At 37.9% G+C, this 24,270-nt stretch overlaps 1 protein-coding gene across 2 annotated transcripts in view; it reads left to right on the top strand.

Moving 5' to 3' along the window:
* Wdr7 (WD repeat domain 7) overlaps nucleotides 1–24,270 on the top strand; it is a 253,422-nt gene that overhangs the window by 28,488 nt on the left and 200,664 nt on the right. For both annotated transcript variants that reach the window (XM_013116796.3, XM_005074662.4), the window contains exons 11-14: nucleotides 97–345; nucleotides 981–1,201; nucleotides 14,855–15,050; nucleotides 19,804–20,018. In XM_013116796.3, the coding sequence (XP_012972250.1) occupies nucleotides 97–345; nucleotides 981–1,201; nucleotides 14,855–15,050; nucleotides 19,804–20,018 (881 nt within the window). The remainder of the gene's footprint in view (nucleotides 1–96; nucleotides 346–980; nucleotides 1,202–14,854; nucleotides 15,051–19,803; nucleotides 20,019–24,270) is intronic.

Genomic DNA, 24,270 nt, shown 5'->3' with positions numbered 1-24,270 from the left:
CTTGGTACATTACTGAATCAGTTCACATTATTTACTTAATGGTATTATTTTTTTAACATAAATGTATTTGTTTTATATGACACCAAACCTCTACAGGGCTAAAAATGACAACTTGTATTAGTTTACAAGAGGCTTTTGACAAACTGAAGCCTTGTCCTGCTGGGATCATAGATCAGCTAAGTGTGATTCCCAACAGCAATGAACCTCTTAAAGTGACTGCGAGTGTCTACATACCAGCCCACGGACGACTTGTTTGTGGTCGGGAAGATGGAAGCATAATTATTGTACCTGCCACTCAAACAGCTATAGTTCAGCTATTGCAAGGAGAACACATGCTCAGAAGAGGTATGCTGAAGATCTACCTCTGTCCACTGTGTTTTGAGGAACCATGATGTTGAGAATATCTCTATGTTGTACTTTAAGAAATAAAACTGAGCTGGGTTGTGGTGGCGCACACCTTTAATCCCTGCACTCGGGAGGCAGAGGCAGGCGGATCTCTGTGAGTTCGAGGCTAGGCTGGACTGACAGCCTCCAAAATAATACAGAGAAACCCTGTCTCATAAAACCAAAAAAAAAAAAAAAAAAAAAAAAAGAAATAAAACCACTGGTATAGTTATAGTCTGGTTAGTAGTTTAATGTACATTTGATAAAACATTAAATATAACATGGGAAATTAACTACTATAGTATGTTATGTAGCCCAATATAGCAACATTTTCATTTCTATTTTATAAATATGGAAATTGTATTGAAAGACTTTATATTGTTTCTTTTTGTACTAATTGTTTGTAAAATATCACGACAATTTGACATGTATAGCACATTTATTTGCACATAGACTAGCTTTGCTTTAAGGGTCTTTCGAACTTTACATGCCAGTTCTAGAAGTAAAGTTACAGCTCTTCGGATATTTATGTTTGCTGGTAGACGTGTTGTGAAGACTGTAATCTTCCAATTTTGAATCCCCATACTCCTTCACAGGTTGGCCCCCTCACAGAACTCTCCGTGGCCATCGGAACAAAGTCACGTGTTTGCTGTACCCTCATCAGGTCTCAGCTCGCTATGACCAAAGATACTTGATATCTGGAGGTGTGGATTTTTCCGTCATAATTTGGGACATATTTTCTGGAGAAATGAAACATATCTTCTGTGTTCATGGTGGTGAGATCACACAACTTCTGGTCCCACCTGAAAACTGTAGTGTAAGTTGCTTTATCTCTGATGACTTCTCTGTGGTAAAGGGGGCTTCGTTGCTGTCAGGCATGTAAATGGAATCCGCAGTGACTTAAAGGAAGTATCACAGGAGTCAGCAAAACTTTCTTACATGACTTGTCTCTAGTAGCAGTTTGGAGCATGCTTATTGAATGAACTGGCAGATTTTGTTTCAGAGCAATTAAAAACCCCCCACAGATTTCTGATACCATTGATTTTGAGTCCATCTAATCAAAATGACAGTGAGCATGCACTTTGGTAGATGCAGTGTGCTTAGAAACATGTCGATGTAATTTATTTAACCTGTGATTATGAGCAGGGAAAAGGAAACATTGGTAAGTCAACTAAACAAAGTATTCCTTGTTTTCAAGCTTGGATCGGAATGAAGAAGTCAGTCTAACAGAACAAGGGCTGAAGGCACTGTCTTTCCTCACTCAGGAGACAATTAAGATGTGCTTCTTTTCCTATTATCTGTTTTTAAAAAGGCATTCTTTCTTTCCTTTATTTTGAGCTGTATGTTTTGATATCTTTTTCCAAAAAGCTGAACTTCGGTTTTTAGGATTGTGCAGCAAGTGTTTTCGCCAACTGAGCATCTCTCCAGCTCTTTCGAATGCTCTCTTTTAACACTACAGAGCCATAAGTTTCAGATCCATTTTATTTTGACACCTGAGAAATCTAATACAGAATGAATAACAATAGAATGTTTTCCAGATTTGAACAGTTGTCCAAGGTTAACGTGGGTGAATTATTGACATGTAAAATCTAGGCGAAGGGAACCACAAGGGTGCTCTAGATGTCTGTGGAATCTGATGGAGAGGGGCAGGGCGAGGGAAGGGAGCTGTTACTAACACCCCCAGTGGCACAGCTGAAGATGACTTTTCGCCCTCTCTCGTTGGGACTGTGGCTCACACAAGAATGCTCTGATACCTTCCCTCCACCAGCTTGCTTTGCCTCCTCTGCTATTCGATACTTCTTTTTGCTATAAATGCCAGCATCCATACTTATCAAGGCCTGAAACTTTTTGTTCTCACATAGGTTATCAATAGAGAAAGGAACTAGAGTTTGGAAAAATCCTAAAAGAACAAAAGAATTCTAAAATATCAGGAGCGCTTTATAAAACATTTCCATTAAGAAAATAGATCAGCAGCATAGGTAGCAGTGTAAGCTAAGTCTTACAACATGAGTAACCTGGTAGAATGTCTCCTCTTTGAGGAGTAGTAGAAGTCTTTGCACACACTTTCTATGTTTCCCCAGTTGATTTTCAGTAGAAGGAGGCAGCTGAATTTAGAATGTTTCTGTACATGGTAAGGATGCACTTTGATCTATTATGTATTTGGGTCATCCAGATACATGCACAGGTAGTACATGAAAAAATTGAAATTAAAGGGTAAGTACCAAGTTTAAATTCTGGTTTGCTTTTTGAAGTAAAGGGAGAAAGTATGGAATGGAACAGAGGACGTGGCTTTTTAAAGTGTAGATTTTATTTGTTTTTGGTAAATATGAACCTAATATTTATTTCTCACTTAACATTGACAATGAAATTGTCAGAGCTGCTGTTTTGTTAGTGGATCTATTTGCAGCAGAATATTTGGAAAACTAATAAATAATTATAATAATTACTCCCGCTGCTATACTTCTGCATGTGAACAGAAATTCTTTATTTAATGTTAGCTAAAACAACTCTAAAAAACATATTATGTTATAGAATTTACGTTGCCACCTATCTCTAAAATGATCCAGAAGGGGGCAGCATGGATTTGTGAAAACAATATTAAAGGCATCTAGTGTGATCATTAGTGTTTATGCTTTCATTTTCCAATGTGGATTTCTATTTTCTAGGTGCAGGTCTGACATTATGAATAGCTTATATGACTAAGTATATATTAGTTTGGCAGATGTTCACAGCCAGGAAGAGCAGTGAACAAATTAGTTTTTTGGAATTTTATGTGAGTGCTGTATTTGTATCATATCTACCCCTCATTTCCCCTGCAACTCTTCCTACATCCCCCTATTCCTTTTCAAATTCATGACCTCCTCTTTTTAAATTGTTTTACACACACACACACACACACACACACACACACACACACACACACACACACACACACACACACACCCTACCTTACAGAATCCAGTTAGTGTTGGATGTACATATGTTTAAGGCTGAGCACTTGGGAATATATAACCTATCAGGAGGCTTGTTCCTGGAAAAATTGATTCTTTCTCTCTCAGCAGCCATTAATTGCCTGTAGGGTTTCCATTTATGGGTAAGACCTTGTGAAATTTACTCTGTCGATATTGGCATGTCAACTTATGTAGTCATTATGTAGGTGGCAATTGTTTTGTGAAGCTCTCTTGGATGTAGTTTCTCCATCCTATCTAGAAGACACTATTTACAACAGGCATCCTGGTTCTCTGGCTTTATAATATTCTTCCTCCTCTTCTGCAATCTTCCCCGAGTCTTAGGTTTCCTTTTTAATATACTTTTTTTTTATTCCAAAGAAAGGACTGAAAGCTTTTTTCCTGGGTAGCATTTTTCTCACATTTTGGAATCTGGAATTTTGTTGTTAATCGAATTTGAATGTTATGCTTCAAAGCAATGCTTATAAACCAAATTTGGGGTCTGAAGCAAGCAAAACAAACATTTTAATATAAATTAAGCCAAAGCAGGAAGCAGAACGGTTCCAGTTTATTACAGTGAAGGTTTCAGGGCTGTAGAGATGGCTGGGTGATGAAGAGCATGTTTTGCTCGTTCAGAGGCTCCAGTTTTAGTTCCCAGGATCCACAGTTCACAACCATCTGTAATTTCAGCTCCAGGGGTTCTGATGTCTTCCTTTGGTTTCCTTGCTCAAACTCCACATGCCTCTGGTGTATATACACACATGCATGCAAGCAAAACACTCATATGCATAAATAGCTTAAAAATGTAATTATTTGTAATGTTCTCCTTTTCTCTTTTTTTCCAATATATTTTTTTCATTTAAATTAGAAACATGCTTGCTTCACATGTCAATCCCAGCTTTGTCTTCCACCCTTTTTTTCTCTTTATACTTAATTCATTATGTGTTGAGACTGTTTTCAGACTATCAGCTAGGCAGGGTTTCTTACTGAACCTGAAACTCACCATTCTGGTTTGACTGAGTGGCTAGTGAGTCACCTGTAATCTGACTGTCTCTGGGATTACAGGCATGAGTTGCTGTCCGGGATTTTATATTGACTCAGTGGGTCTGAATGTAGGTCATCATTCTTGCACAGCAAGCATTTCATTGAGCCATCTACCTAGCTCAAGTAAAATTAATTTTAAAAAAGATTTAAATTTATGTGTAAATATTTTGCCTGCACATATTGTCTGTGCAATATGTGCTTGCCGGCTTCCCTCAGAGGTCAGACAAAGGTGTTGGGTTCCCTGGAACTGGAGTTACAGATGGTTGTGAACTGCCATGTGGGTGCTGGGAATTGAACCCAGGTTCTCTGGAAGAGCAACCAGTGCTCATAGACACTGAGCCATCTTTATAGCTCCCAGGTAAAATACTTAAAATTTATCTTCTTTTGATGTTGTTAATGTTGGATTTCCTCTTAAGGTTATTAGTTTGAGTTAACTAAAATTTTAACTTTATATGGTCTTTATTATTATGTTTTCTTCTGGTTTATATCTTTGAGTTTTTCTTTTTTCTTTCTTTTTTTTTTCAAGGAATTTTGCTATATAACCCTGGGTGTCCTGGGCTCTGTAGACCAGGCTGGTCTTGAACTCAGAGATCCACTTGCCTCTGCCTCCAAAGTACTGGGGTTAAAGACGTGTGCCACCCTGGTCCAGCTACCTTTCAGTTCTTTAACCTATAGATATTTTTAGTTGTTTGTAATTTAGTTTATATGGGTTTTTTTGGGTGTAGTTTCACATTTTTGAACATTGGAATCCCCTCCTTGCTAAAATGTTCAATAAAGCTTGAGTAAGGCAGTGGTTGAATTAAAAACAAATATGAAACTTTTTTTATAACTGAGATGAGAAAAGAATAAAAATTCTCATTCCTAATATAACAGAATCACTATATTATTTTTAAATGACTCTTTCTGTAGTATTGTATGAATCTTGTATGGAATATTCATATTAATTTGTTGTTTTTGAATAAAGATGGAGAGTCTACCTTATATCTTATATCTTTATTTTAAATATATATTTATATGTTTACACTATATATTTATCCACCACACACACAAACACACATACATATATGTAGAAGAAAGTAGGATGTTAAAATTATCCTTGGAAGTAATGTTATTCATGTAGTAGATTAGTCAGTATTTTGGTTGGAAACTGCTTCTTTTTAATAAAAGTTTCATTTCTAATATTGGAAAAATTCTGTTTTGAGGTAGTTTTGTGCACGTATGGAAATAAAATTAATATTTAATTTCATAGACTCCCCTTTTAGGTGGAATATTTAGAATGTTAAATGGCATCTTAACGGCACATTTATGTTCCTGAGAGAGAGTTCTGGGAAGCAGAAGAAGTAATGAGGAAGAGACGAGTGGATTGATTCATGAACAAAAGAAGCTTGTTACTTATAGCTCTCTCCTCTTTAAAAGGAGAGACAGTCGAGTGGTCATGCATTGTGAGGATATTTGTACAAAGAGAAGATTATTGAGACAAATAGGAGACTGCTCCTCAAACAATGCTAGCAAAGGAGTAACTTAGTCTGGGAAACAAAGTAGCCAAACTGAGAATAAAAATTTATATTGTTTGCATTGCAATCCATGGGAAAGTGGAATCATCTCCCTTGGGAGCTAGTGGGTGGGATGAGCTAGCTGCCTGTAATTTCTTTAATTCATGCCTAAGAACACATTACATGAGAGCTTTCTGGGAATGCTTTAAAATGTGTAAGGTCAGACTGGATGCCCCAGGTGGTATGTTCTGACTTTCAGACACAAGATAGCTTGTGGCATTCTGCCCTTCAGCCCTAATGTACTGAAGAGGGGGATTATTTACCGGCAAATTCAATGAACCTTTTTAAATGTTAGGATTAGATTTCTTTGAAAACTAAATATTTGTCTTGAGGTTTTGGTCTAATATTTTTCCACTTGTCCTTACCCCAGTTATTTTTTTCATAAAAAAGAAATTTTATTTGACTAAATATCCTGTTGCTTATTGTTACCCTTTACTTTTAACTTAGCATTTGAGTTCATTAATATATGTATATATATGTATATATACACATACATATATATACATGTATACACACATATATATACATATATATATATATATATTACTTTTAGCACATAATTAATATTGTGAAGAATTTTGACCTATAAAATACTTTAAGTGATAGGCTGCTCAGTCCATACAGCACAGATTCTCTACAGCAATAAAACTTTTCTTAATGGAATTGATAGTTTGAGATCATTGAGGACAGTGGTGGCAGAAGTTGAAATTGTGAGGCTTTCAATTGGATTATGGGAAGAAATACTGGAACTCTTTATTGGTTCCTCTAAGTCTTAGTAAATGGAAGCTTATGAACATTTACATGGATGGGCATTGGTACCATCACTAATTAAAAAAAATCATATGGTACATCATGCCACAAAGTGGTAGGAACCCAGAGACTGTCTTCCAGGTGTGCATCTAGGTAAAATGTTTACAGGAGAGATTGGTGGATTATGCTGTATAGTTCTTCCATTAAAAACAAAACCAAACTTCAGGACTAGGCATTAAACTCAAGGTCTCATGCATGTTAGATAAATGCACCAACACACAGTTCTGTCCCAGGATTTTTTTTTTTTTGAGATAAGACCCCATTGTGTCGCCCTGACTAGCGTAGAACTCATGATCCTCTTGCCTTGCCTTGTATTGTGTAGTTTCTAATATAGCTATCACAAGTTGGCAGGGAAAATATTGATGGAAGTTTCTATTTTTTTTAAGATTTGTTATTTTTTTCCTTTTATCAAATTTTTTTTCTCAGTAATACATCCTGATAACAGTTTCCTCTCCCTCTACCCCTCCTAGTTTCTCCCCACCTTCCACACCTCACTCTTCGTCTCTCATTAGAAAACAAAAAACTTTCTATGCTATAATAATAAAATAAAAAAGTTTTAAAAACTAACAAAAAGAAGGAAAAGGACCCAAGAGACAGCACAAGAAACAGGCCTACTCATTTGCACGTTCAGAAATCCCATAAAAACACTGTAGACTGGAAGCCATAGTGTGTGTGTGTGTGTGTGTGTGTGTGTGTGTGTGTGTTTGTGCGCACGCGCACACAAAGGACCTGTAGGATGAAAAGAGAGAAGAAAAAATGTAAATAACATAAAAGAAGATAAAATCGAAAGGGGAAAAAAAAAGGGAATACCTCTCATGTGACGTTGTGGCACTAAAGATGCCATTGAGTCCATTTTCTGTTGCCATCTACTGTTGGGAATGCGGTTTCCCTTTTAGTTGGTTTTCCTGGCGACACTCCCTTAGAGGAAACTGAAGTTTCATTTGCAAGTGGTTTTCAGGTGGAGATAGCATCTGGGTTAGGTGTGGGGTGTGTGTCTGCTTCTCCTTCAGAGCCAGGACCCCATCTGGAGCCAACCACTGCAGGCTCTCTGCATACTGTCTCTGTTTCTGTGAGTTCATGTGTTGATCTACACTGTTGATTTAGAGGACATTGTTTTCCTGGTGTCCTTTATCCCCTCTAGCTCTAATGTCCTTTCTGCCTCTTCTCCTGAGGGGTTCCCTGAGTCCCAAGGGGAAGAATTTGATGAAGATATCTCATTTAAGGCTGAATTTTTCCAGGTCTCTCAATTTTTGTGTAATGTCTGGCTGGGGGTCTCTGTATTTGTTCCCATTTGCTGCAGGAGGAAGCTTCTCTGATGTTGGCTAAGCAACTGATATATGAGTATAGCAAAATGTCATTAAGAATCATTTTAGTGTTACTTCTCTCTCTCTCTCTCTCTCTCTCTCTTTCTCTCTTTAGTATTTGGTTTTATCATTGATTCATGGGCTATCTAGTCACCAAAACAGTGTTGGGTATGGGTTCCATCTTGTGGAGTAGGCCTTAAGTTAAATCAGATATTGGTTGGTTACTCCTGCAAGCTTTGCACCACAATTGCACTGGGGTATCTTGCATGCTGGATAGCACTGTAGGTCAAAGGGTTGTGGTGCATTGGTGTTTATGTTTCTCTTTTGGTAGCGTGCAGAGTGCCTTTCTGTACCAAAGATGCTAGAATAGATGGTGAAGTCTCTGTGTAGGTACCAGTTTGACTTATGCATGTTTAATGAGTTGTGTTGGTGTTGTCTTCATTAAAGGGGCATTTCTGTCAGTTTGTGGAGAGCATCCTTGGCAACAGCCTGGGTTGTTTAGGGGTTCCAATGGACCCCTTTGGCCAGCAACTTAATCCCAGCTTCATTTGGTGACAAGATTGTCCAGTTTGGACTCTGTCTTCCTCATTATTTGGCAGTTTCACTCAAACACACTGGAAGAATAGCCAAAGGTCATAGTTGTATAAAGTATTAGTATCCACTGTCATTGACAGTGAAACCTTATAATGACAATTATTGTGTCTTGTGGTATTGGCTAACCTAATGTCATTATGGGCATTAATAAGTAATTTAAAAAATCCCATTTTAAGTTTGCTAATTTATACCTTGAGTTATCATAGAAAAACCCTGTCTCGAAAAACCAAACTTATGCCTATGCATGCTTTTTAATGTACATATTTGCACAGAGATGCGCAAAATTTGTACACCCCTAGCAAAAATCTTAAATCTGCAAATGACCAAAAGAATTTGGAGCATGAATTGTCTATAAATAAGTTTTGGTGGAAATGTTTTACAGTTTTAGTTGAGTCACCTTGGTTGTGTGTGTCTCTGTGTGTCTGTAACCATGTCAGCGTAGAACTTTCTATGCAGCCTAGCTTTGTCTTGAGCTCTTAGATTCCTGCTGGCTCAGCTTCTCAAGCAGGCCTTGGGATTATAGATATGAGTCTCTAAGCATGAGATATGAGCATGGGGATGCTTGCATAATTATTTAAATTACACCATCAAATGTTTTGCACATTATTTTGTTATAATACTGTTATTAAATCATCTTCAGTTGGTGTTTGCATGTTGAAGTAATAGAATAATGAGTGTTGTTAATAGTTTATAGAATTAGTCATTATACATGAAGTAGATGTTTAGTGCTATGATTTCTAGAACTTACTCATAATGGAAGTTGGATCTAAGTCAAGAAATGTGAGTTGTTAGATATTTTTAGGAAGTGCTTCTTTAGTAATTCTGAGGATAGATAAGAACATGTTAATTGTGTTCTAGCAAATCTTTTAAGTGCTTTAATTAATAGATAGCTAAGAATTATTTATCATAATTCTACTCATTGAATCAAAATTAGTACCTAAGTAGTACTTGAATGGTCTTTTTCCTTCTTAATTAAATAGGCTAGACATTTGCTTTGTTCTTATTGTTAAATTGTTCATCCAGGCTTCAATGGTAGCCATCAACTCAGAATTAATTAGTGGAATGAAAATTAATGAGGTTTTTCTATATTAAGTTATTTCCATTCTGTGCTAGTTCTCTTGATATGAATTGGACTAGTGCTTTCTTGAAAGAAAAAAATTAGGTTTATTTTAATCTGTAGTTAAAAAACAGGACCATATTTTCTTATGATTTAAGTACCTCTAATAACTATGCTTTCTTAGGCTTAGTGATATTAATTGTGTGTGTATGTGTGTGTGTTTGTGCCTGTGTGTGTGCGTATGAACACATGCTTGTGTTTTCATTCTTGATTATTTTGGTTAATTCAAGACTGTTTATTGTAGTAAAGCTAAGGTTAATTTTCAAATACTTTTTATTATTTACAGAGATGGTATATGATTTTTATAAATGACCCGATAGCATTTTGTGGGATACTTCCCAACTTCATCATTATTGCATTATAAGAGAAGAAAAATCATGGGGACTGGGTATGTAGCTCTATTGTTTGAGTGCCTGCTTTGCTAACATGACGGTTGTCCTGAGTTTGTTCTCTTCCACCACAGAAAGCCAGGCCTGGTGGTGACATATAACTGTAGTTCTAACACTTGGTTGTTGGAGATAGGAGGGTTAGTTCAACATCATCTTTATCTGTATAATGAGTTTAAGGCCACTTTGAGAAACATGCAGAAGAGAGGTCATCTTTGGCTGCATAGTGAGTTTGTATTTAGGGAAATTTATGTGTTAAGAGGATGTATTATGCAGACATAAAGAGGTAGAATTGGGGCATTATAGTTTTCTGTAAGTGTGTGTGTGTGTGTGTGTGTGTGTGTGTGTGTGTGTGTGCTCACACATGCATGCATGTTGGTATCCACACTTGCACGTGAGCTTGGGTTGAGGTCAGAAGAGGATGTTGACCATCCTCCTCACATCCTCAGCATGTTTCATTGAGGCAGGGTCTCTCCCTGAACTTGGGGCTTGCATCCTGCTTGGGTTGGGACTCTGAAAGCTGCAGAGGTCCTCCTGTGACTACCCCACTAGGTTGTGGGGGGCTAGTCTGTACTGCTTGGCTTGTTGCTTAGGTGCTGGGATTTTAATTCCTGCCCTTATGATCCCAGAACAACTATTCTTAACCAATGATTCATTCCTCTAGCTCTACATTGTAACATCCTCTAAAAACCTTAATGTCCTGTAGTCTACTTGTAAAGCTTGTACTGTGCTCTTACCTAATATTTGTTTTGTATTTCTCTTATTTTTCCTCTGAATAAGAGTAATGTGATACAGCACTTTCCAGTATTCTTATGAAGGTAGATTTCATTGTTTTCATCTTTGGAATAAACCACCTGCATATCTTGGGGATAGGTGAATGTCCGACAGTGAAACTGCTCAGGAGGGTTTCCTATTCCTAGGAATTTTGCTCATTTAGTACCCTACTCCTGTTTGCTAGATTATCAATGTATTATTTACTTTTATATTATTGTAATAAAACATCATGTCCAAAGTGCTGTATAGAAAGAAGGATTTATTTGGGCTTGTGTTTTCAGAGAGAGAAGAGTCCATGATTCCAGGGAAGTGACAGACACAACATCAGGCATGGTGGTTGAAAGCTCACACCTTGAACCACAAGCACAAAACAGAGAGAGCATACTGGGAATGCTGTGAGGCTTTCAAACTTCAAAACTTACCCCCAGTGACATATCTCCTCCAACAAGACCACAAGTAACCATTCCCTAACAGTTTCTCCACCTGGGGACCAAGTATTCAAACCTATGAGTATAGGGGACATTCTCATTCAAACTATACCAAAGCCTATTACCAGTGAGTGACATGCTTCCTTCAGCAAGGCCACACCTCCTAAACTTACCCAAACAGTACCAATGTTCATTGGTTGTCTGTAGCTGTGTATCTTTGATGTTGACATCTGCAGTACAATCTAATCTTAGACATAACCAACATAGGAAATAATACTGACTCATATTTCTCAGTATTTTAAATGAAATTCATTTGCACTTGACAAGTTGCAAATTCACGAGTTACATATGAGGCTAATTAAGGACTAGCTTTTTTTTTTTTAAGACAGGGTTTCACTGTGTAGCCCAAACTGACTTCTCACTCCTTCAACACCCCCCCCCCACTCCAGTAAAACTCTTTTTAATGAAAGAGCTAATTCCTAGTGCTGAGATGACTGTCCACCACTATGATTTGCTACTATTAGCTCTGTGGTGTGGTTCATGTGTGTATGCACATGTGGGTGGTGGTGGTGGTGGTGGTGATGATGGTGATGGTGGTGGTGGTGGTGGTAGTGGTGATGATGGTGATGGTGGTGATGGAGGTGGTGATGGTAGTGATGGTGGTGGTGATGGTGATGGTGGCGGTGATGGTGGTGGCGGTGATGGTGGTGGTAGTGATGGTGGTGATGGTGGCAGTGATGGTGGCGGTGATGGTGGTGGTGGTGGTGATGGTGGTGGTGGTGATGGTGGTGGTAGTGATGGTGGTGATGGTGGCAGTGATGGTGGTGGTGGTGATGGTGGTGGTGGTGGTGATGGTGGTAGTGATGGTGGTGGTGGCGGTGATGGTGGTAGTGGTGGTGGTGGTGGTGGTGGTGATGGTGGTGGTGGTGGTGGTGGTGGTGGTGGTGTGTGTGGTTGCCAGAAGTTAATGTTGGCTGTCTTCCTCAGTTGGTTTTCATCGTATTTTTTAAGAGACATTTTCTCCCTAGTATCTAGAGCTCACCGACTGGCTAGCCTGGATACTGTTGGGTCCTAGGATTGACCTGTCTAATCTTCCCCAGAATTAGTCTTGCAACTGTGCACCACTGTACTTGGCTTTTAATGTGGGTTCTGGGGATTCAAATTTAGGTCCTTATGTGCAGCAGTCCGTTTACTGACTAGTTGTTTTTATTGGAGATTTTAGAGAGCTCATGAGTTGAAGCAGTAAAACCAAAAATCGTGAAGAAGGTTTGAGTGCGATGGCTGAGCAGGCTTGATAGAAACATGCGAGCAGAGTAAAAGTAATGCTGTTAGAAGTCTGCCTAGGTTGTCATGATCAGAGATAAGGAGCACCGTTTCTTATGAGAGAAATAATAAACCATCTTAAAAAAATTAAATACCTGACACAAATTAGAAAATACTCTTTATCTATTAATAAAGCACTCCTCTCTTTTTATAAAATGAGTGAATTATTTGACAAATTCAAAGTTAGTACTAATGATAATTCATTGACATGCAAGGCATCTATTTTATTAAACTGTGTTTTATCTGCAGTTAGCAATATATGTCTTGTGCAGCTGATTGATAATGTATGCTTTGTAAAATAATTGAAAGTAGAGGCCTCATGATGTGTGTATTTGCCCAGTTTTATTCTTTTGTGGTTAAATTTGAATTATTTTTTTGTTTGTCAGTTTATTTTTATTATTTGATAATTGCAAAACCAATTTGTATGTGTTAGTTGATAGTGTATCTTTTTAAATGAAAGAGGCATTGAATATTTATAAACAAGCCTAGTGCCTAAGACAATTCTGTGTAATGTGTTAAGTAAAGTTTTTTTTTTTTTTTTTTTACATCCAGGACAGGATTTCTCTGTGTAGCTTTGGAGGCTGTCCTGGAACTAGCTCTTGTAGACCAGGCTGTCTCATACTCACAGAGATCCACCTGCCTCTGCCTCCTGAGTGCTGGGATTAAAGGTGTGAGCTACCACCGCCTGGCTAGTTTTCTTAACTTATAATTATGAATATTCACGAGGGTCAAAATATAGCTAACTATATTCTCATGGTGAAGAGAGAACAGGCAAAGCGGGTGGCACCAGTGAGAGCCACACTCAGATCCAGTGTCCAGGCTGCTGCACGGTGATACAGAGAAAACATAGTGTTGATCTTTGAGCATCACAGCAGAAAAGGACCAAGCACAGCAGCCTTATGAGTGTGCTTTAATAAGAAGATCATGGTAGACAAGTTTAGAGATGAATGATGCAGCTAATGTTCACATCAACATTGTAAAGGTTCTGGGAAATCCAGTAGTTAAAATTAAAACTCAGCATGAGTGGTGTTTGCCTGTAATCCCAGTACTTGGTTGAGGCAGGCATATCAGAAGTCTGAGGCCAGCCTGGGCCACATCAAGACACTTGGCTCAAAAACAAAACAAACACCAAAACAGTGTGGATAAAGCAAAAGCTACACAGCTGCAGTTTCCTCCTGCACACGTGCTGCCCCTCTCCCTACCCCTTTCACCTAACACATGTTGACATTTCTTACATTGAGAATTAGCGAAATGTTGCTTTTAGCTCACAACAGTGTAGGAGAAGCAGAGCATTGTACATTTGCAGGTATCTTTTAGGTCCTTTAAAAGAGGATTATGTGTAGTTTTATGGGCCTATTTTATTAAGAGGTCATCACAATAAATTCAGATGATTGCTCTCATATGGTAAATTTTAAATTGCTTTCAAAGTGTCCTATAGAAATTTAAAGTTTTTAGTTTTCAATTTGCTATACTGTAAATTTAGCTCTCCCTTGCTAGTGAATGTCTTTACTTTCTTAGCTTATTCATAAACGATATTGTTTTAAAAGGAAATTGAAGAGCAGAAACTCACGATGTGCAGGGAATACGCCAAAGAATGTTCATGAAGTTGTGTTGTTAATTGAAGTGCTGCATCTTCAGGCATTGTAAACAGATGCCACAAAGGGAACAGGAACGCCAGTCTGCAAATAATGCATTATCGTTGTGGCCCTCAAGGAATGATTGTGGTTGCAGGACTGGGAGGAGTTTATGTTGGGACAAAAGTGCAGGGAAGAACATGGGTCTAAATGCATCGTGAACAGAAAGAAAGTCCACAGAAAGCTTCTCTCTGGAAACAAAAGTTAGTTCATGTTGTGGAAAGAATGCTGAACAGACCACATGAGCCCTATTTCCTGGCTGCTCAGTTTTGCCTTCTCAGATGTGGCAATCATTTTTATGAGGTCCTTTTCATATTTTAGTAACATCTTTCCAGTCTTTAACCTTTGCATTATTCCACATTGAAAAGCATATCTATTTGAACCAGAAACTTATTTATAATCTCAAGGGAGAAAATTGTTGAAAATGACCTGATGATGTGGTTGTTTTTCAGTGGAGTATACATAATAGGTAATTTTCGTTTAAGTTATTGAGAGAGTATCTATCTTATTCTAAATTTAATGTAAATATGACGGAAGTTTATTCTTCTTTTTCAGGCAAGAGTTCAACATTGCATCTGTTCTGTAGCCAGTGACCACTCAGTAGGACTTCTAAGTTTGCGAGAGAAAAAATGCATCATGTTGGCATCTCGTCACCTGTTTCCTATTCAGGTGATCAAGTGGAGGCCTTCTGATGACTACCTGGTGGTTGGATGCACAGATGGCTCTGTGTATGTCTGGCAGATGGACACTGGTAAGGATAAACGTGGAGAAGGAATAGAAAGTTAAAGGATGCATTTGATTGTGTTATGTTAGATCTTGTAGAGTGGTTTGACAGTTCCTAAAGGCATGCAATTGAGGGTAATGTGCCGATGATGACAAATATGCAGTGATATTTGTGATATGCAGTGATATGTAATCCCATAAATAATGTATTTGTGGAATTAATTGCCAAGCAAGCTTGAAAGAGCCAGGGTTGTCTCATGTTCAGAAACAGAAGAAAAAGATAAAACCAATTTTTATTTGAACACCAGAAAAGTGATGCTGACTAGGTAATTTTAGGAGCCAAATTGACATGGAGGTTGTAGGCTTTAGGAACTACACGTGGAATTTCAACTTTCAATTTTATGTATAGGGTATGGTATAGAGTAAATATTGCTAAGCTGAAAAGCACAGATGCTGATAGATGTGCACACACAGATGAATACAGTTTTACTAAGAATATTTAGGCAGGTAATATAATGTTTTAGTTTAAGTTTTCTTTTTAAAATGTATCTGATTCTATTTTTGCAATTCTTAAGTAATATGTATCAGTGATTAAAACTTATCTTTTGCTTGGCAGTTCTTGTTTATTATTTAAAATAATTCTTCTAAATGTTTTTATTCCACTAAGCGTTTTCCCCTCAGTATGTTCTACATAGTCCTTTGGAAGTAGATTGCCACATATTTTTGCCTGTCCTGCTAAAGAGTAGGGAATACCTTTCAATCCCTTAGGAAATAAGTAGACACATCTGCAATTTTGACAAGAGGAGGCATCCTTAAAATCTAACAGACTTCCTTTGCATTTAACTCTTTATTCTGCTTTGTATTGTAAGAGAGGTTATTTTCTGTTATATTTTGAAATTACTAAAGAGGAAAAGAGAAGAAAGGCACACTGAAGTCACACAGCTCCATGGTAAACATTAACACTGTAACATATTTCTTTCTGATCTATCTTTGGGCGTTTCTAAAAGATTACTTGCTCTGGGTGGAGCAGTGGTCCAGCTGTAAAGAGCATGTATGCTCTTACAGGGGATCCTTGTTAGATTGCTAGCACTCACATGGGCAGCTCACAAACCCTTTCCACTCCCCACCCTGCCACTCCCACCCCCCCTCCCCCACCCCCCAGTGATCTGACTACCTCCCCTGACTTCTGCAGGCACTCCCATTCACATGCAAATATTCACACATAAGCATACACATAATTTCTAAAAATGTGTAAAAAAAAAAAGAAGGAAGGGTTGAGGTTGTTTTGGGAGTCCACCACCTCCACTACCTTCATGCACCTGGCTCTCATGCAGCTCCTGCAGGATGAGACAGGCTAGAATCAGACACACACAGGAAGAAGCCTACATGCTGAAGCCATGTTGCAAAAACATAAGCAATACGAAAGTCCAAAACAGTGTTTCTCTTGCCCCCCCACCACAAGACCCCTATTAGTTCCTGTGTAAATGTTCTCCATGAGAATAACATAGATGAACCCCAGGAGACAACTTAAAATATCATAAAGAATTCAAGGAGTTAAAGAAAATGGTACTAAACAGCTCAGTGAACATATAGGTGATAGCAATAAATGACTGAGCTATATCTAAGAAAAGGTTAATTCATAGCTGAATAAAATGACCAAGATAATATAAGATCTGTAAACCGAATTCATTAAAAAGATAGGAACAGATTCAGTGAAGCTGAAATGAAGATGGAATTAAAAACTTTAATATCCCAACTGGAAAATTCAGGGAAAAACTTTTAGGGTAGAAAGAATCAAGTAAAAGACAGTATCATCACTCGAAGATAAAGTAGAGGAATTGAACCATTCAAGATAGAATATGAAAAATTAAAAAACCTAGGCAAAAGGAACATGCAAGAGCTATGTGATACTATGAAAAACCGAATATTTGAACTACAGGCATAGATGAAGTAGAAGAATGAAAGTCAATAACATAGATAAGATCTTTAACAAGATCCTGGAAGCAAACTTCCTCAAACGGAGGAAAAGACACACCCATACAGATGGAAGAAGCACAGGACACCATCAGACAGGACAGAAAAGAAAGTGCCTGCAGCATATTATACTTAAAATACTAAACATACAGAACAAAGTATTGACTGGAGCAAGAGAAAGAACCTACAAAGAACCATTCTAAGATAAGCAAGGTAATCAGACTCTTCCAACACCAAGGAAACTCAGACTATTAAAATTTAAAAATCTGTACTTTATTAAAGTGGAAAATATAAATGAAATGGATTAATTTCTAACTTCAACCAAACCACCAAACTTAAACCAAGAAGATGTAACAATTTAAGCAGAGCCACAATGAGTGGCTCTTCTGATTTAAAACAGCCCATGCCCAGATGGATTCACAGCAGAATCCTACCAGACTTTCTGAGACCTACAGCTAATCTTGCTTAACTATTGAGGAAAAAAACAAAACAAAACACAAAAAGGAGAAGGAACACCTCCAAACTCCATCTATGAAGTTAGTGTCTAACTCTGATACCTAACTCAGGTAACAAAACAAGGAAGAAAAAAAAAAAAAAGGAAAAAAGAAAGAAACTATAGGCCTATATCTCCAATGAACACAGATTAAAAAATCGTCAATAACTAGTTACAGGCATGCATCAAAACGATTTTTCACCATTACCAAGTCAACATTATCCCAGAGATGTAAGGATGGTTCAACATACACAAGTCATTAAATGTAATAAATCACATATATTGGCTTAAAGATAAATATTACATGATTACTTCAAAAGGTGCAGGAGAATCCCTTGGAAAAAAATCCAGCATGTCTTCATAATAAAAGATCTAGGGTGTAAGATTTGAGGGAATATATTCCAACATAATTAAGGCTATGTATGACAAAGCCAAAGCCAAATCTCCCTCAGTGCTGAAAAAATTCAAGTAATCTCTATGCATTTGAAAAGGAAAAAAGCAATTGAAGTGTGAGACATAAATGAATAAGAAAGATATTGGAGGGCATGTAACCTAAAGTCAACCAGCAATGCCGATTTTTAATAAAACAGAAAAGTCCTCAATACATATGAGCTAGTTTATGTTTGAGTCACCCATTCCAGAAACACTATGATGATGGTTCAAGTAGCTTTCAGAGGTTAAATACATTTCATACATCAAATCCTGCCTGCATTTGATTTATAGAGCTTCATTTTTTATTGATATGATAAATAAGTAAATTTAATAAATAAATAATGCCAATACCTCCAGGATGTACCTTCCTGGCTCTCCAGAGGCCTTTATATCACTGGCTACAGCTTGAACAGCAAGAAGAGAAAAAAACATGTATCTCCCATCTCAGTTGAAATACAAAATACATCTGACTTCTTTGCTTTTACCTGTTGGCTTTTTTCACCCATGGATTTGCAAGAACTCTATTTTAAGCTGTTAATAAATATGTAATTAACCAACAGTAGTTAATGCTACACATAGGCATATTACAGCGAGCAAAACCCTGCAAACTCTCTAGCTCTTGTGTAGTTAATAGTTCTGGGCTTGGAGAGGCATGTAAAAGTTTAAGTACGGGACTGAGGAACTGTCTTAGAATTTAAGAGCCTTGTTGCTACTGTAAAAGACCAGAGTTCAGTTCCCCGAATCTACCTGGAAGCTCACAACTAACTGTCTAACTGTCTGCAACTACTTTCAGAGGCTCTGACACCCTCTTCTCGCCTCTGCAGGCTTCAAACGTTCATGCAGTGCACAGACACACATGCAGGCAAAACATTTATCCACATAAAAATAACTTAAAAGTAAACCTTTTTTTTTTTTTTTTTTTTTTTTTGGTTTTTACGAGACAGGGTTTCTCTGTATTGTTTTGGAGGCTGTCAGTCCAGCCTGTCCTCGAACTCACAGAGATCCGCCTGCCTCTGCCTCCTGAGTGCTGGGATTAAAGGCGTGTGCCACCACCGCCCGGCTTAAAAAGTAAACCTTTAATATTCAGTTGGTGAGCTGGTAATTTGAATTATGGAAAAGTAAAACAGAAAAGAGAAGTTGATAAAATAATCTGGGAGTATGAAAGGGGGTGAGGAAGCTCAGGCTATGCAGGAGGAAGTTTGGGTTTAACTTAAGAAGTATGTACATGGAGATGAGTGGAGGGAAGGCGGGATGATACTGTGAGTAGAAATAGTGCTTATTTTACAAACGGGGGAAACATTTAAGTCGTGAAACAGAGTCACAAAGTTGGGCATGTAGCACAGTGGTTGGACGCTTTCTTCCTGCCCAGCGTGGATGAGGCCCTGGGTTTGGTAACCAGCAATGAAGAAGGCTAAATGGAGAAGGCACAATGTTTCCCTTCCTGTTTTTTGGATGCATCTTAGAGAAACAAAAGCTTCAGAAATCGCTGAAGGAGAAAATGGACCCATTTTAGGGAGTTTTGTTGTTTAATATTGACAGAAAACTGTAAGAAAGGTGAGATCACTGATGTCTGTAAATAATGTGAAAGTGATAGACTAGTGAAGAAAACCCCTAGGGAAACAAGGGCGTGGAAACTGATGGAGGGTCTCAAAGTTTTGGCTTTAAATTTGATTTTGCCGGGAAGGTGTATGAAGCCTTAAGGGAGAGGAATAATTGTGGAATCTACATGGAAAATTAGTATATGAGGGAAGTACTGGTAATGTTTGTAGGTGAGTACGGATAAGCCATTCCTACAAAAACTGCTATGACATCCATTCTTCTGTGTCTAAACAAACGGAAGTTGATAGTACTGTGTAATATACGTAGACCTGCTGCCTTCCAGGTGCGCTGGATCGGTGTGCAATGGGGATCACAGCAGTGGAGATACTGAACGCTTGTGATGAGGCCGTGCCTGCGGCAGTAGACTCACTTAGTCATCCAGCCGTCAATCTGAAACAAGCCATGACAAGACGCAGTCTTGCTGCCCTTAAAAATATGGCCCACCATAAGCTACAAACCCTTGCAACTAACCTCTTGGCTTCTGAGGCCTCTGACAAGGTGAGCTTTGTATGTAGTTTCAGTCTGCGGGTTCCATGGCAGGTCATTTAGTAACACAGCTTTGGGGCGTCTCTGAATTTTTGAGAGGTGACATTGATGGAAAATAATCTTGTGGTTTTTAGTTGGATTTATCCACCATGATTTTGGAATGTCTGCAGTACTGAGCATTTTAACAAAGTAAATTAGTTTTTACCATTCAAATATCTTAAAATTACTGAACTAAATCTGGCCTTTCTGGTATTTTCCATCGGGACCCTCCCTACTTCTCCATTTGGCAGAAGGTTGTCCTCCTGAAGAGCAGCAGCAGTTCCAGGCCATCAGTCTGGTCCCCATCCTTCATTCTGCAAAGCTGAGCCTCTTGTTTGTTTTGCTCTTCTCCTTTATTCTTGATTTCCATTTTTAAATAGTTAAACTTGTGTGTAATTACTGACGGGGTTCAAAGGCTCACCTGTAAACTGATGATTAGCCATTAGCCAGTGAATGCCGGTGGTATGAGAACTACTGCACACTGTCCCACTGACCCGTATCCTCCAGTAATTGGCAGTGATATCACCCTTTGATGATTCTTTCTCCCCCCCAAGACATTAATGTTTTATCGGCTCTGTTGTATTTTATGTTTCATTAGTTGGACTTGTGAAATCCTTCTGTGGTTTTCCTATGTGCTTTCAGGTCCGTGTGCTAAAGTCTGAGGAGAAATCACAGCTTAAATGTGTTTGTTGTGCTTGCCATTTGTTTCAAAGAATCATATATTTGACCTACGAAACCATTGTCTCATTATACAATGTGACATGATTTTCATTTTGTGCATATGTGTAAAACAATGTAATAAAAAACATGTGCACTTGTTTTATTTTTTTCTTGATGACTTTAAGAAATAAAAAAACACATTATTTTTCTTGATAGTAGCTACTAGAAATAAAAAATTAGAAAAATAAATATATAGGTAGAAAATTAGAGAAAACTAAGCAGTATTTAGTCCTGTTTATGAATGGCTTTAGTAAGTGGTCATGGTTAATTGTGTGATTTTATAGCCTCTTTTGTCCCTCTTTTACTAGTATGTTTTATAGTGCAGTTAGTGATAAAAGCAGCAGAGAGCTGTTGGAGAGTAATTCCTCCCTACACAGAAACCAGCTCTAGAAGAGGGAGAAGGCCTAGGAAGCTGAGGCTGCAGGAGGATAATCACTTCATGAAAAATGTATGTTGGCTGAACCATTAAGGATTTCTTTTAACTGTTCATGCATGCTGCCACAGTCTCTGTGAATTCACATGTGCATCAACCCTTTTATGTCTAGAAGATGCTGTTTCCTTGGAGTCATCTACTACCTCTGGCTCTTAGAATTTTTCCATTTTTTTCTTTCAGATAGATCCCTAAACTTTGAGAGAAGGTGTTTGATAAAGGCAGCCTTTTTAGGGCTAAGATCTCCAAGGCTTCTCTTCACATTGTCCATTTTTAGGTCTCTCTTAATTGTGATATACTGAAGAAACTTCCATGCTGGGCTGAGTAATGAGCTCATCTACGGGTATAAGAGGATACCATTAGGAGTCATTTTACTGCTGTGCTTTTTTTTTTTTCTTAGCAGAATAATAATAGGTTTTCTTCTAGGGCCCATGATCTCTCTAGTCTCAGTTTCTGGCCTTATTACAGTGTCAGGTGTGGGTTCCATCTCATGGAATGGGCTTTTAATCCAACCAAAACATGTTTGGTTATTCCTATAACATTTATGCTGCTATTGCACCAGTATGTCTTGCAGGTAGGTCACAGAGGTCATAGCTTAGTGAGTTTAGTGATTTCTATCCTCCTAGTGGTGTATATCATACCTTCCATTACTATGAATGGTAGTCAGTAGTGGTAAAGCTTCTAGTTGGACAGCAACTTTATTTCTCCATGTTCATTGATGTAAGTGGTGTCTTCATCAATAGGGACTTACCATCAGGTTATGGAAGGCAACCAGTAGTACTGGAAATTACCTGTAATGTTTGGGGATGTGGTCTGTGGGGTCCCTTTTGCCAACAGCTTAACGAGATGTAATTCATCTTGGTACTGGGGATTTTACTTCATATCACATATCTAGTTTATGCATTGTATCTTCTATTATATGGTAACTCCATCTAAATTCTATTTATTTTAGGATGCTTCTACCATAGTAAGTTTCCATATAGCTTTTCAAAAGGCTTTTAGTGTTAGTTTTCCCTCCCCATATGCCCTGCTTTACATTGCCCTACCATCTGCCTCTGAATTTAATCACCCAATTTCCCCCCTTATCTCTATATATAACACTACATTCCATTTTCCCTCCCTTGGAACATCCCCTCATATCCCTTGGTTCTTTACAAGCTACCTAACCTCTGTGGATATTCTAAATGATACACACACATCTAAAGCTTAAAAGTGAAGGTCCACATATGAGAGAAAACATACAATGTTTGCTCTTCTGGATCTGAGATTCCTCATTCAGGGTGATTCTCCTGGCTCCACCCATTTACCTGTGAATTTCTTCATTCTGTTTTTCTTAACAGTTAAGTAATATTCCATTATTTCAGTATACCATATTGTCATTTATCCATTCATCAGTTGATGGATATATAGGTTGTTTCCAATTTATGACTATAATGAATAGAGCAGCAGAAAACACCAGTGAGCAGGTTATGTTGGCTAGTTTTATGTCAACTTGACACAACCTAGAGTCATTTGTGAAGAGGGTCTCTCAGTTGAGAAAATGCTCCACCATATTGGCTTGTGAGCAAGGGCATCTTCATGATTGATGATTAATGTGGGAGGGTCCAAGGAAGTTGTTCCTAAGTTGTATAAGAAAGCAAGCTAAGTAAGCCATTGAGAGAAGCCGATAAACAGGTACATTTTGAAATGTGGAATGGTGATAACTCCAACAGTCCTTGTATTATTAAGGATTATTTTAGCTAGTCTGGATTTTGTCTCTTTGTTTCCCTATGAATTTGAAGATTATTTTCAGTTTCTCTGAGTAATTGTGTTGTGATCTTGGTGAGGGTTGGACTGATTCTGTAGATTGCTTTTGGTAGGATGGTCATTTTGCAGGGGACTTGAATGTTTTTTGTCTGTATTAAATATTCTATGGGCAGGCATCAATTATTTCTTCTTTTTATTATCAGTGTTTAATATAGTATAACTACATTACATACATAAATTACTTACAGCATGCCTATTTAGGAAGAAGTTTGTTTGGAAGTGTAGTTTGAAATAATATTGTGAAGGAACTTGATTGCAAAGTTCAGGGTCTAGCAGACAATTCTATGGTGTTGAATTATGTTGAAAGATTTTGCCCTGTTTAGTGACATCTAATAATAGAGTCTAATAATAAATGTCACTGTAGTAAAGTAGTAGGCTACTATGTGGATACAGTAAGAGGTCATGATGGCTAGAAATGGCATTAAGCAGTGAAGATAAAGAGGGTTGGCTTGTGTACTGCAGCGTAAGTTGAACAAATAGGTCTTCACAGATAAGCATGAAAAGATCCTGACATTCAGGATTATTTCAGAGACACTAGCCTAGTGCTAATAATAGACATGTAGAGCCTATGGACTAGGCTTTGAGGATTTTAATAGGAGATAATTCCTCTTCTAGTGGCAGTATAAGATGGTGTATGAGTGAGAGTGAAACACTTCTGAGAATAAAGTGCCAGGTTTGGAAGAGAGAGCAGTTTGTCAAATAATGCTGTCTTCTAACTTCTAAGCAGACTAGCTATCATCATCTTTATCAGATCAGCTTTAATCGCCTTTCCCACAATGGACTTTGCATATTCTATGGGATGCCTATTTCTATAGCATTAAATACTTTTGGAAACAGGGTCTTGGGGAACAGACCTCTTTCTTGAGCTTACTTTCTTGATGAGAATCATTCTTCTTCCTAGTCATTGAAGGATATACTGAATGTGAACGAGCTCTGGTAACTCATCTTAATTATTGTGTTCTTGATTTTGCTGTAAATGAAACACACACACACACACATGCTCTCTATTAGCTTGCAGGAGTGCTGTATTGTTCTCCTAATTGTTTCTTTATGAAGCTCTTTTTTTTTCTGTTCTCCTTTTAGCTAGCTGCAGTGGCTACTACTCTTTGTGCATTTTTCTTAAATTGCTATATTTGGATTTTAAATATGCCATTGGACTCTTCCTCCCCTCCTTATTCCATCCCTCCCTTTCTCTTTTTCTCTCAGTTTTTCTCTCCTCTAATGGGGAGAGGCCAGGGCATCAAACATGCTAGGCAAGTGCTCTACCAT

This window comes from Mesocricetus auratus, unplaced genomic scaffold (genome assembly GCF_017639785.1).
Source record: "Mesocricetus auratus isolate SY011 unplaced genomic scaffold, BCM_Maur_2.0 Super-Scaffold_6730, whole genome shotgun sequence".
Taxonomy (NCBI): domain Eukaryota; kingdom Metazoa; phylum Chordata; class Mammalia; order Rodentia; family Cricetidae; genus Mesocricetus; species Mesocricetus auratus.
Note: the sequence above shows the minus strand (reverse complement) of the source record. Positions and strands in the feature narration are given on the sequence as shown.